General features: G+C 34.5%; 1 protein-coding gene across 3 annotated transcripts in view; it reads left to right on the top strand.

The window, feature by feature from the left end:
- Positions 1-12,726, top strand: part of RASGRF1 (Ras protein specific guanine nucleotide releasing factor 1) — a 208,526-nt gene that overhangs the window by 172,590 nt on the left and 23,210 nt on the right. For all 3 annotated transcript variants that reach the window (XR_004232452.1, XM_012542350.2, XM_031955635.1), the window contains 4 exons: positions 2,862-2,968; positions 3,620-3,732; positions 6,556-6,616; positions 12,600-12,703. Coding sequence is in view for 2 of the 3 variants with exons in the window: in XM_012542350.2 (XP_012397804.1) it covers positions 2,862-2,968; positions 3,620-3,732; positions 6,556-6,616; positions 12,600-12,703 (385 nt within the window). In the remaining variant the exon portion in view is untranslated. The remainder of the gene's footprint in view (positions 1-2,861; positions 2,969-3,619; positions 3,733-6,555; positions 6,617-12,599; positions 12,704-12,726) is intronic.

The raw sequence follows: 12,726 nt of genomic DNA, 5'->3' as shown, positions 1-12,726 counted from the left end.
TGCTATTTATGGATCTTTTTGAGGATGCTTTTGGTTTTCCCAGTACCTTTACCCTCTGTTACAGTTAATACTTTGATCTCATTTGTAAACGTACGGGTAATAAATACAATTGAATTTACAGCCAAGTCTTTTACCTCCAAATCCAGTGTTCTTCTCAAAACACCATGCTGCTCCTTCATTTCCTTTACTTTTCCTATTAGAATTATTAAGTCCATTTCTTTTGTCATTGATCTCATTGAAAGATAATTATATTTCAGCCCCTGAACCAGTCAGAACAATGTTATCCACAAACAAGAACATATGGAAAAATTCATCATGTAGGGAATATGTGTTCATTTGGAAAATGCATCAGGCATTCCCAAAAGCAGAGGTAGACAACTTTGTCTATAAATATCCATATTTTATAACTACATTATAGCAGTGAATAATCTTTGAAGAGGATTTTTTCCTCTATGTTTTATATTTAAATAAGATTCTTTGATAGATACCATAGAGATAACACTATTCCACTGACCTCTAGAGGTCTTAAAGGACTTAATGGCAGGCATCTTGTTGGAGAAAAGTCACTGTTAGCATTTTGTTTTACAAATGGTGTTTTGTTTCTATTTTGTTTTAGTCATCAAAAAACAAGAAGCACAGCAGCATTTTGCATTTTCCACACCTCTCAGTAAATTGTGTCACTGTGAAGAGAAACTGTGCTGTTATCTAAGAAATCATCTAGGAAAATCTTTCATTCTTTTCTCATGTTGTCATCAAGGAAAATTTTGATATGTATGTTATAGAGATGAAGAGATAATACTGATGTCTACTTTGTCACACTTTTTAGTACTCATAGGGTCTAAGATTTTTCCATTGTTTTCCATTCTTCCACATCCCTTCTATATGCCATGTACCTAATCATTATTTGTTGAGTTATGAGTTTGAAATAAGGATTTTTTTAGTTATTTTGAAAATTGATCTGTCATTTTCAAATTGTGCCTCATTTTTATATATTTAGTGGGTTAATCCACTTTTCCCCACTTCATTTTTTTGAATTCAACTTCTGCTTTATAGTATAATATAGAGGTACAATGGTGGTTAAGAGTACAAATCAGGACATTCCATTCTCATTGGTAAGATTAGATCACCATAACAGTGCCAGCATATTTCCTTCATTTTTCCTTCATTTATTATATTTCCAATTTTGCCTAGAAATGCTGAGAGAATGAGCTAATTTGGTTTTTGATTAGCTGACCTCTAAGAAATGATGATTATCAGAGTAAATTCTTTACTTTCATTCATTTTCTATTTTTCATAGTTAGCCCCTTATTTTAAATAGGTCAAGTTGAAATTGTCATATTTGAAGGCAATATTGTCTCATCCTTAGCTCTTTCACTAATTTTGTATTAATTTTGCCTTTACTTTGACAAGCTGATGATTTGATTACAGTCAGCTGATTCTGAAGTGCTCTCAAGTCAGTCATCTATCATTGATGGCTATTAAGATATAATTAATTTTAATTTTTTTCTATGATTTTGTTCAGTGATCACTATGTCCACTAGCAATCTTTTAGACTGTATCTAAAGATACAGAGAGTATTCATGACATACAGTCGTGCAAAATCTGAATAATGTGTCATCTTTTGGCCTCCTTCATATTTTTCCATCTTTCCCTGTGTCTGCCTTCTCACTGAAGTCATCAAGTGTCTAGATATGTGTTGACCTTATTTGGAGAATTTTATCAAGTTCTTTGTAAATTTTCTCTATTCTTCATTCTCTGTGACAGCTACTGGCACATAAATTGCAATTGTCGTCATGGGTCTCCTTGCTTTCATGAGTGCAAGGTGAGAAGAACAGATGTTCCATGAAATAATGTTACTTCTTTACCCTTCTATGCACAAAATAAAACCAATTCTATAAATTTCTTTGTTCCTGTCTCCAAGAAGAAACTTGGAACTATCCTTCCATTTAAAAGCAATTCTTTATGTGTTTTGATTGCATTTATAAGAAAAGGTAGTTTAGCATATTTAGGAATACACCATCTCAATGGTCATTAGATAAGGTTCTTTCAAAGTTCTAATACTTTTTTGTGAGAATACCAATAAAATAAATATTTGTAAGTAACCTAAAAACTATGATTCTTAGAACTCTTTGCCTAGTTTTCTGCATAAGTTAAAGGATTCTACAAAACATTAAGAATTATTTTTTTATGTTTTATGTTGTTGTGGCCAGATAGTTACAGTCAATCCTATGATAACAGGTGTAGTCTTTTGTCATTATGCTCAAGGATTTGCTAGTTTCACAGGACCTATCAAAGTTTTCGTTCCATTGACACGTATTTTAAGAGAAGAGGTTTATCTCGAAATCATAATGAGGTGCTGAAGTAGTACCTTGTTGAGGAGGAAAATATTTTTTACCTTAACACCAGAACCTGAGTCCAGTAGAGCATGTTGACTACTCCTCGGCTTCTTAAACTGTGGGTTATAACACTATATGTCTCATAACTAAATGTGGGTTCCAAAATTATGATTTATCATCAGGAAATGTTTGATTTGATTCCCTATTTTATATAACTATATATCCAGGGTCATGTAAAATTTTCTCAGGCAAAAAGGGCTCACAAGTGAAAAAGTTTAAGGAGCCTTTGACCACTCTAATTGTTCAGAGCTCTCAAAACACCAATTTGATCTTTAAAAAAAACCAAATAGGATATACTTAGAAAGCCAGCAGAAGTGATAGGAACAGACATAAAGTATCATCTAAATCTAAGCACCAGGATATGATGGTAGATTCAACTTGTGGACTAAGTTGTTTTTCTAGACTATATTTTTGCTGCCTCCATCCCCCAACCTTTCTCTGCTCTATTGATCACCAACATTTTAGGCTTCCCCCCTGACCAAAGGAATGGAGATAAAGAATTTGTGATAAGGAGAGCTGCAACCAACCGAGTATTGAATGTCCTTCGACACTGGGTCTCAAAGCATTCTCAGGTAAGCTTTTTTCTTCCATAAAGCCAAAATGTTTGATGATGTGTTAAGGCCAGGTTGGAGCTGAGAAGAATTAGGAATCACCCTCAAGTAATCAGACATTATTTGAAATATTTGTCAACAGATGTACATGAAACAACCTACTACTATTTGTATGAAAGAAAGGAAAATGAGAATTTTATGTTTTTATTTTTGTTTATGAAAATAGTGTATAACTAAAAAAAAATAAGCAATTACAATTACAGAAAATAACAAGGCCAGGTCTTGTTTCTACTACCCCACACCTGCAGCAGTGGTAAAGAGAGGGTTTTCTCCCAGAGAGTGGCGCTAAAAGGCAAGTGATATATAAAGCAGGAATTATTTGGTATTTATGGGACATCTTTCACCCAGATATCTTTAAGTAATTAATAATTCATTTATCCTGTGCACCTCTTATGTGGCATTGGAAAATAATATCTATGTGTTATTCACCATTAATCCAGTGGCATCAGTGATAGTTCTACAGAGAGAAGTCGGGAGTCTTCCATTCCTGTCCTGTGCCAGAGTCATTAGATGACATTCCCATTTTTCATTCATGCTATACTTTTTTTAATATCAAATAAGGCCATTTAAAATAAACAGTTTTAAATTTTTCACTATAAATATTCTTGGCAGGATTTTGAAACCAACGATGAGCTAAAATTTAAAGTTATTAGTTTTCTGGAAGAAGTCATTCATGACCCTGAACTTTTGACCCAAGAAAGAAAAGCAGCTGCCAATATTATAAGGTAACATTTTATAAACCCACTTTAACAGGTCCCAGAACACTTTTGTGTTCAAGATTCTGAATTCCCGTTTTGGGTAAAATAGGTGAAAGGCTCTTTTTCTGGAACTAAGAATGTTTCTGTGATTGTTATACATACTGTGGCTAGCATGGAAATGGATGTACATTGGATTGAAGTTGGTGGAAGTGGGATGTGAATTGTACTTGGGTGAGTAGCCATCAATTAGCATCTTCCTATCCTTATGAGAGAAGACACACTGCACTTCTGCCCTAAGAGGGTTACTGTACCTTTTCTTTATTCCTTTACATTTATCAATTCTCACTTGTAATCACAGAATCTCAAGGTTGGAATGCACATCCGAGGCTATCTAGTCCAACCCACACCTGAACAAGAATCCTTCTTTAAAATGCCCAACAAGCTATCATCAATTCTTTTTGCCTTCAGATCTCTAATGAACCTCCTAATTGAACAACTCCAATTGTTCCTTAAAATGAAGTGAGATTTTCTCTAGAAAGAAATGTTTGTTTAAACAGAGTCTTTGAAGCCAATATCTGGGTGACTTACTAGGAGATATCAGTCTAATTTCATCATTGTTTACGTGTCTCTATACTTATAATTAAAAGAAATACTAAGGATTACTTAAACTGTCACAAGTGCAAGTTTCAAAATTACAATGAAAGAAAATCACTTAAATTTTCTTAAAGAAAGAGCTTTCTGAAACCTTGGTTAGAGCAGACCTTTAAGAGACAAAAGTAAAGTCATAATTAACTGTGTGAGTGGAGTGTTCATTTTCTTTTCCTTTCCTTTCTCCTATATTCAACCTTGAATCAGTTTCATGTAGTAGTAGCTCATGAGACTCTTTCCCCAGGTACAAACATCATCCATATCTTTCCAATAAATAATTTTTAACCTACCAAAGAAACTATTGCAGCTCAAATTGTCAACTGAAGCTAAAGAAACAGCTGCATTTCCTCAGTATTGGTTTAAAAGACATAAATGTTGAGAAACAGATGGAGGGAAAGAGGGAGAAAGAAAAAAAAGAAAAGAAAGCAGGTGAAGAGGAAGGGAGGGAAAGAAGAGGAAAAGAGGAAAACAAAGGAAGAAAAGAGGATGCAAGGGCTCCTTAAGTACTATTACTTTTTTTCATGGCTACTTTTCTTAAATAACTGGTCTTTGTCAACAGAGACCATTTCCTCACCACTTATTCTCTATGGCCTTTGTCTACAAGATTGTATTGAAACTACTCTTTCCAAAGTCACTAAGAGTCTTCTAAACTCCTGATCCAAAAGTCACTTTTCAGTACCCATGCTCTGTGACTGCTCCACAGTTTTATAGTATTAAATGCCTCCTTTTTCCCAAACCTTTAAACTCTCTTAGTTTCCATTACACGCAATAATTCTGGTTCTTCTCCTACCTCTCTGACCCATCTCCTCTCTCTTACTATTCCACTTTCTCCTCTTTATCCCTAACTGTGAGTTTAGTTATATGTTTAATCTTTAGCTCTCTATTCTTATCTACCCACTTCACAGTATCATTGTGAGGTAATTACTTCAACAACTAAGTCACTATATGAATATGAGCTACTATAATTAACATACCTGCTTACCTCCTCTATGCTGATAATTCCTAAACCTATAGTTACACTTTTTCAATCATGTTAAACTTATTGTGTTTGAAACCTAATTCATCATTATCCCTGCCCCTGTACATTCATTCTCAAGTTCTCCAATTCTATCAATAGTCACATAATTCTTCAAAACCAGAAACCTTCATAACCCCAGCCAATCATTTAATTCTGTACTAAGTGTAGACAAGAAACCCTGAGATAAAAAACAGTGTCAGATACTAGCTGTGTGGCCCTGGGCAAGCCATTTAACTTTTCTGTGCCTCACTTTCCTCATTTGTAAAACAGAGATGATCAGTATCACCTGCTTCACAGGGTTGTTTCAAAAATCAAATAAAACAATATTTATAAAGTGTTTAGCACAATACCTGACACAAAACAAGTTTATTCTCTTCTCCCCTTCTCTTTTAATTCTCTCACTGTCTTTTGAATGTTTCTCTGCCTCTTCATTTCCACTGTAAATATCCTAGTCCAAATTTTCATCACCTTATACCTAAATTATTATGCCCATCTCCTAACCATGTTCCTTACCTCCAGTCTCCCTTTCTTCCTCCTCCAACACATGTATATTGCACATTTCTACCTGGCTAAACTTGATAAAACACCATTTTAATCATGTCACTATCCTACTCTAAAGCATATATATATTGACTCCTTTTGGCCAGCTATATGAAATTTCAAGTCTTCTTCCTAAATTTTCCAAGTCTCTCTCTAATTTGATGTCATCGTTATCTTATGAGTTTTCACTTTTCACACACTTTTCACACACACATAATCCAGCCCCCAATTTGTCTTTAATAATGATTTTTTCCTCTGTCTGAAATATTCTCCTAAGTCTTCTCAGCCTATTCTAATCTTAACCATTCTTTAAAACCCACCTCTTCCATAAAAATTCCAGCAATCATAGACATTCCCTTTTTCTAATTCACTTGTGCCATCTTTATAGCACAATTTCTTGCTTTTTGAAGACTATATTACTTCATTAATTCTTTTAAATATATTTGTTTATTCTGTTTATGTATATTATAAACTCTGTAGACAGAAGTTATATTTTAGACTTATTTTGTACCTGGTACAATACTAAACTCATCGTTAAGTACTTAATAAATATTTCTTTGTTTGATTGATTGATTAGAAGCAAATATCTTTTTTAACAGTACCTCATAATCATCTGGTTTAATTTTTACTTTTTCATACCATAGGACTTTGACACAGGAAGACCCAGGAGACAACCAGATCACACTGGAAGAGATTGTACAGATGGTAAATCCTGTTTTCATAATAAATTAATAATTAATACTGCTCAGAAATTTCTCTTCACTTACTCTACTGCTTCATTTGCTCACCCCACGTTCCCTAAAATAATTTTGGAGTTGGACCTTAGACAGACCCAAGCATATGCAGGATTACAAAATAAAAAAATTTGTCCTCCATGAACTTACCTTCACCACCTCCCCTTTCAGCAACCCTTTCCTACTAGGAAAACTAGTGCTCTCAATGTTGTTCCAGTCTGATCTATCAAGAAGAAAGGAAATGGAGCTGGACTAGGGAAAGGGTAATACTTAACCAAGAGGAATGTATTACTAAAGAAAGGATTTTACATCTCAATAGGAGAGATTATTCTGAGAAAATTCTGTTTTCTGCCTCCTCTATGATCTACTCCTGCCCCAGATTATATGCCTAAACCTAATTATTATATGCCTAACCTAATTCAATCATGTCCAATTCTTCATGTCCCTATTTGGAATTTTCTTGGCAAAAATACTGGAGTCATTTGCCACTTCTCCAGCTCATTTTACAGATGAGGAAACTGAAGCAAACAAGATTAAGTGACTTTCCCAGTGTCATACTACAAGTATCTGAGTTCAGTTTTGAACTCAAAAAGAGAAATGGTCTTGACTCTAAGTTCAGCATCCCATCTACTGCACTGTTCCTTAGACAACCTAGTGACCTTCCTTTTCCCCAGGACTTGCAATGCCCAATAATTCTTCTTATTGTAGCAAGAAAACTTTGATATATCTAGGGTCAAGGTTGAGAAAATCAAAACATTCTGTTCTCTCTGAGCTTAGGAAGAGCTGCAAAGTTTGCTCCCCATCTTGTAGCCAAAAGGCCAATTTTTAGGACATTACCACATGAGAATTTGATCTGAGACTCTGCTTTCAACTCTGAGATGAAATATTCATTGATTTTGCAGCCAAGCATCCTTATAACAAAAGACTCACCCTGAATGCATTACCCCTTGAGTTTTAAAAAGCCTCTTATTCCTGTTGATCTGATAGAATGGAATGTTTGCCATGGGTCATGCTTCCTCCTCCTTTATGCTTCAATAGTCACTAAAGCAGGGTTCACTCAAGAAAGTAACATAAAAATGTTCCATAATTTCAGTCTATAAACAATGTGTTTGGATAGAATCTAATTTTGAGATGACCTTTTAAATTCTATTTTTTCCTCACTGATTTGCAGAAATTAACTCTCAATGAGGCTTAAAATCATCTCTCTTTATAACTATCATAAATACATTAGAAATTTTCATTGTAGGCAATAGAATTATTTAAAGAGAGCACATATTCTTCCTAATTGAGGAAGAGAAGTTTCTTGCCTCTTTTCAAAGATCATCTCCTTCCATCAGCACACTTACAAATAAGATTTCCTTTATTTGTGAGTTACAAGACCCCTGTTTATACTCTTGTTCACATCTCAGTGCCCTAAAGGCAGAGCAGAGTCAACTCTTTCACAATGTTTACAACTGAACAGAGCATTTGTTTTGCATCTCTGCTTCTCCTCCCTTCTTCCCTACCTGGTGACCGACTCCAGATGACTTAAAGGTACAAAGGACCCTGTGAAGTCTATGTATCTCTCTCCTATGTATCTCCTCTCCTTTTATGGCTTCTTTTGCCTCAATCTTAAATATTCTTTTCTTTTGAATAGGGTCATTACCTCTTCAGTTTTGTCTTTTGGTAATTTCCAAGGCCGCCTGTCTGAGGAGGTGGGTTTTAGTATGTAGCATGTGAGGAATACAATGAGCTGTTTCTTCTTCAGCAGCTCTGGTGTTAAGCCAAAGATGCAGCTTGAGTAATGACAGAAGAGGGTTCCAATAATCCAGACTTGACATTTGAGTTGTTACTCCATACACACAGTCATCAATCATTACATTACTAACTAATTTTACACGACTTTTAGAAAAATTGGACAGAACTGAATGATAATCATGGATGACAGTGTACTTGGGACACTCAAAAGAATGTTAAGTACAAGAAATAGCAATCTGATTTCAACGCTATTATTAACTGGCCTTTTCAAAATATGACATCACATATCCTGAACACATTACCTCTTTGTAACCCAGTAATCCCATGTTAAGGGACATTCATTGTCCATTTGTATGATTGTTACTATCTGTCTATAAATAAATATAAAGGCAGTAGCTATAATGAGTGGATAGATAGGGAACTGAATTTACAGTCAAACTAGTTTGAGTTCAAGTCTCCTCCTCTATAAATGATGTGGGTGGAGGGGAGAGGCAATGAACACTGTAACTGTGTTCATAAACTAAATATCTTTAATCTTGAAAAAGCTTCTTATTCCTGTTGATCTGATAAAATGGAATGTTTTCTATACCTGTGTTGACTGTGATGAATGAAAAGCCCAAGAGACAGTTTCTGGGTAATTAATAATCAATTTATTAATCTAGTTAATCAATAAATTAATGATCACTGGTTTCTCTCCATAATAAAAGATACCTAGTTAAGACACTGAATGTATTAAATATTTTTTTTGAAAAACGGTGCCCCTGACAGGAGAAGTCAGCCCTGATTGGTGGACATTAAATGAGATAGTGGGTTAAAAGTCTTCAGCTCCTCTTGCTGATAATGTGGTTTGATCATGGGCTTCAGCCATCTCTAGCAATCTGGACAGAAAGTCCATCTACATCCAAAACACTCTGGTTGATTTTTTCCTTCATGAATTGGGTCACCTTAAACCTCAATGGAGGGGTGTAATGACATGGGCTTATTTTCTAAGGTAAATTCGCCTAGATTAGATTCTATTTACACTCGAAGTAAGAAGCAAGTTCTCCTAATTTGTGGGGTTCTGCCCAAGATCCAAGAGCATATACTCCAAAAATTAGGGCAATCTCCTTTGCCAGTATGTTCTTCAGAGACTGGCTGATTGACCTATAGGGGATAACCCCCGGAATGAGGAAAAAGAGGAAATAAAATTTTCCATTCTAATTTAATATTGGTTGTTAATAATAATAATAAAAATAATAAATTTAAAATAACAATTTGTCTAACTACCCAATGATAACAATTTTTTTAGCATAAACAAGCACAGTCACACTAGTTGCTGTCAACTAGATCAAAAAGCAGTTTGACTACATTTTTCATTCTTAATAAGTATAGGTATAATGTGATGTTAAAATAATGAATACAAAATAAAAGTACCATATAATGCCTGTGTCTTAAAGCAAATCAAATAGTCAATACCAAACAGAAAGTATCAATAGCTGTGAAACTTCTCAGTTTATGAATAAACAAGTTTTTCCCCCAAGTCGGGTGGAATTAACAATATGTTCCTTCACAACTATTGTGTAGGAGAGTAAGGAGCACTGGACTGGGATGTCAGAAGACATGTTCTAATCCTGATTCTACCATGATTTCATTATCAAGTCATCTCATTATTGTGACTCCCAGTTTTCTCCTCTGTAAAATAATAGATGGAACTTGGTAATGTCTAAGGCCTCTCTCTTACAGTTCAAATTTGTTGATGATGCATCCAGATAGTGGTATAAATTGAGAGAGAATGCAGAAGAATACAATAAAGTTCTTGGGTCCTTCATCATGCATATAATTTTAGATAATTTATTTAATAACAACATAATTTGAAATCATAGGTTAGTTTTCATTCCTAAAACTATTTCTGTGTTGTTTAGACATCTGAAAGGAATTGCTGAAACAAGGTTCACTTTTCTATGGAAGAGTATGCCCTCTGAGGGCACGAGAGAGGCATATGATGAAAGAAAGCTGATTGCAATGTATAATCAATGAGAAATTGAAGAAGAATCAGAGAAAGGGTGTCATTAGAGAATCATGTTAGGAAGAGAAAACAGATTAGTCACATGGCAAGAGTCACAAGAGATGACAGGTAAACAGCCAGAGTCTTCCACTGATTTCTTCACCCTGTTGGCAGAAAGTGAAGAAGGCTTTTAGGATGTTGGATGGACCCTATGTAGCAAACCTTCAGGAAATTATCATCAATAAGATTCCCACAGAATAAATGGACAGTCATAGTTGGATTGCAATATTCATTCTTGGATAGAAATTTCAAAAAGATAAGATCATAGATCCATTTGAGTATAGGTTTTATTGCAGACATACCTAAAATAATATTGCTTTACTAATGTGATTTCATAATTAGATAGCATTATAGCTAAATTCCATCAATCTCACTATTTGACCATAAGTCCGTTCATAACAGTTATAACGTGTTTTCTGTGATTTTAACTGTCTCTCATAACATCATTTTTCCTAATTTATTTTCAAATAACTAATTAACAACATGATTTATATATATGTATATACATATATAATCAAAATTATAAAAAACCACATATTACATGGGGTTATTTTAAAGGAACTAACAAAATTTTACAGACATTATCTCATTTTATTAATTTACAAAGTGATCTATTGTACAAAGTTAGAAATATTATCATTGTCTTCTAATTGCTATTTTTCTTTTAAAATACATTTTCCCCCATACAATATATAGTCAAATCAATCTTTTAATTTCAGCTTCTAGGAAGCAAAATACAATTCCTATTATGAAATCTGTCAGGCATAGTGGCAATGCTTATAATCCCAGTTACTAAGAAATGAGGTTAATGAATCCCTCAAGCTTAGAATTTCTAAATTTTAATGGGCTAAATTGATCAACTGTCCATACTAAGTCCTGCACCAATTCAATGAGCCTTCAGGAATGACGAATCATTAGGTCAACTTAGCAGAGGTGATATAGCCAGCAAAGAAAGGCCAGATCAAAACTCTCCCGCCTACGAAGAGTAGTATCAGACTTATGAATAACCCTTTAACTTCTAGCCAGGAAAAATTAGGGAAATCTAATCACCCAAATCCTTTCCCCATTCACCCAACAAAGAAAAGTAATGTGCCTAAAATCCTGTGGTTCCATCTGACTTAATGTCCTCACTTATCTTAGAAAATAGAAAATTAAGATTGGAAAAAAAAAAGGACTGTTGCTAAACTCAAGATCATAATAATCACTAATAGCAAACTTTATATGCACTTTAAAGTTTGCAAATTACATGTGTCATCTCATTTGATCTTTCCAACAACTCTGTGAGATAGGTATTATTTTCATCCCCATTTTATAGAAAAGAAAACTGAGACACAGCTTGTCTCCTTTCCTCAAATGATTACTCCCCTTCTCAGAATTATACATTTTTTTCTAGAACTCCTAGACTCTAGGTGTTGAATGGAATTATTTGAGAGTATTCCTACCCCCACAATTTTCCATTAGCAGGAAATGGAAGATAATAGCAAGTGGTCAGCCCAGAAATAGTACTTGTTCAAAGTTTGTAGTTAATAAGTATCGTAGGCTAGATTTGAACAAAGGTCTGCCTGACTTCAAGTCCAATGTTTATACCTCATTGCCTTATCTATAGTATTCAGAGTTCGGGAATTGAAAGGGACCTCAGAAGCTATCTAGTCCAGCCAGAAAAGAATAAGATCCCCTCTAAAACATACTCTTCAAGCAGCCACCCAAACTCTTTGGGACTATAGTATAATCAGCTATGAAGGCAGCCTCTTCTGCTTTTGAGCAACTCCAATTGTTAGGAAGTTTTTCCTGATGTAAAGCTTAAATTTGCTCTTTCTGATACTTCTACTCATTCCTCTTAGTTTTGTCTTCTAAAGGCAGACAAAACAAATTAAATCCTCCTTCTTTATTTGAATCCTGCAAATGCTCAAGGACAGCTATAATTCTTCCTTTAAGTCTCTTCTTCAGGCTGAATGTTCTCAGTTACTTCAGCCAAATTCTCATAGGGCATGAATTTCAGGCTCTTAATCACTGGGTTTACCTCCTCAAGATACTCTCTAGCTATCAATGAATGGTTTTTGTTTAAAAAAAAGAAAAAGAAAAAAACAGCATCCGAACTGAACACAATATGCCCTATGTGTCAAAATGCCTTAATGTCATTGCATTAAATTGGCTGTTGACCCTTTTCATTTAGGCTGAAGGAGTGAAAGCAGAACCTTTTGAAAACCACTCTGCTTTGGAAATAGCTGAACAGCTGACTCTACTGGACCACCTGGTCTTTAAGAAGATTCCATATGAGTAAGTAGCTATAATTTTGCCTT

The sequence above is a fragment of the Sarcophilus harrisii genome, chromosome 2 (genome assembly GCF_902635505.1).
Source record: "Sarcophilus harrisii chromosome 2, mSarHar1.11, whole genome shotgun sequence".
Lineage (NCBI taxonomy): Eukaryota > Metazoa > Chordata > Mammalia > Dasyuromorphia > Dasyuridae > Sarcophilus > Sarcophilus harrisii.
The sequence above is the reverse complement of the archived record's forward strand: the minus strand, read 5'-3'. Positions and strand labels throughout refer to the sequence as shown.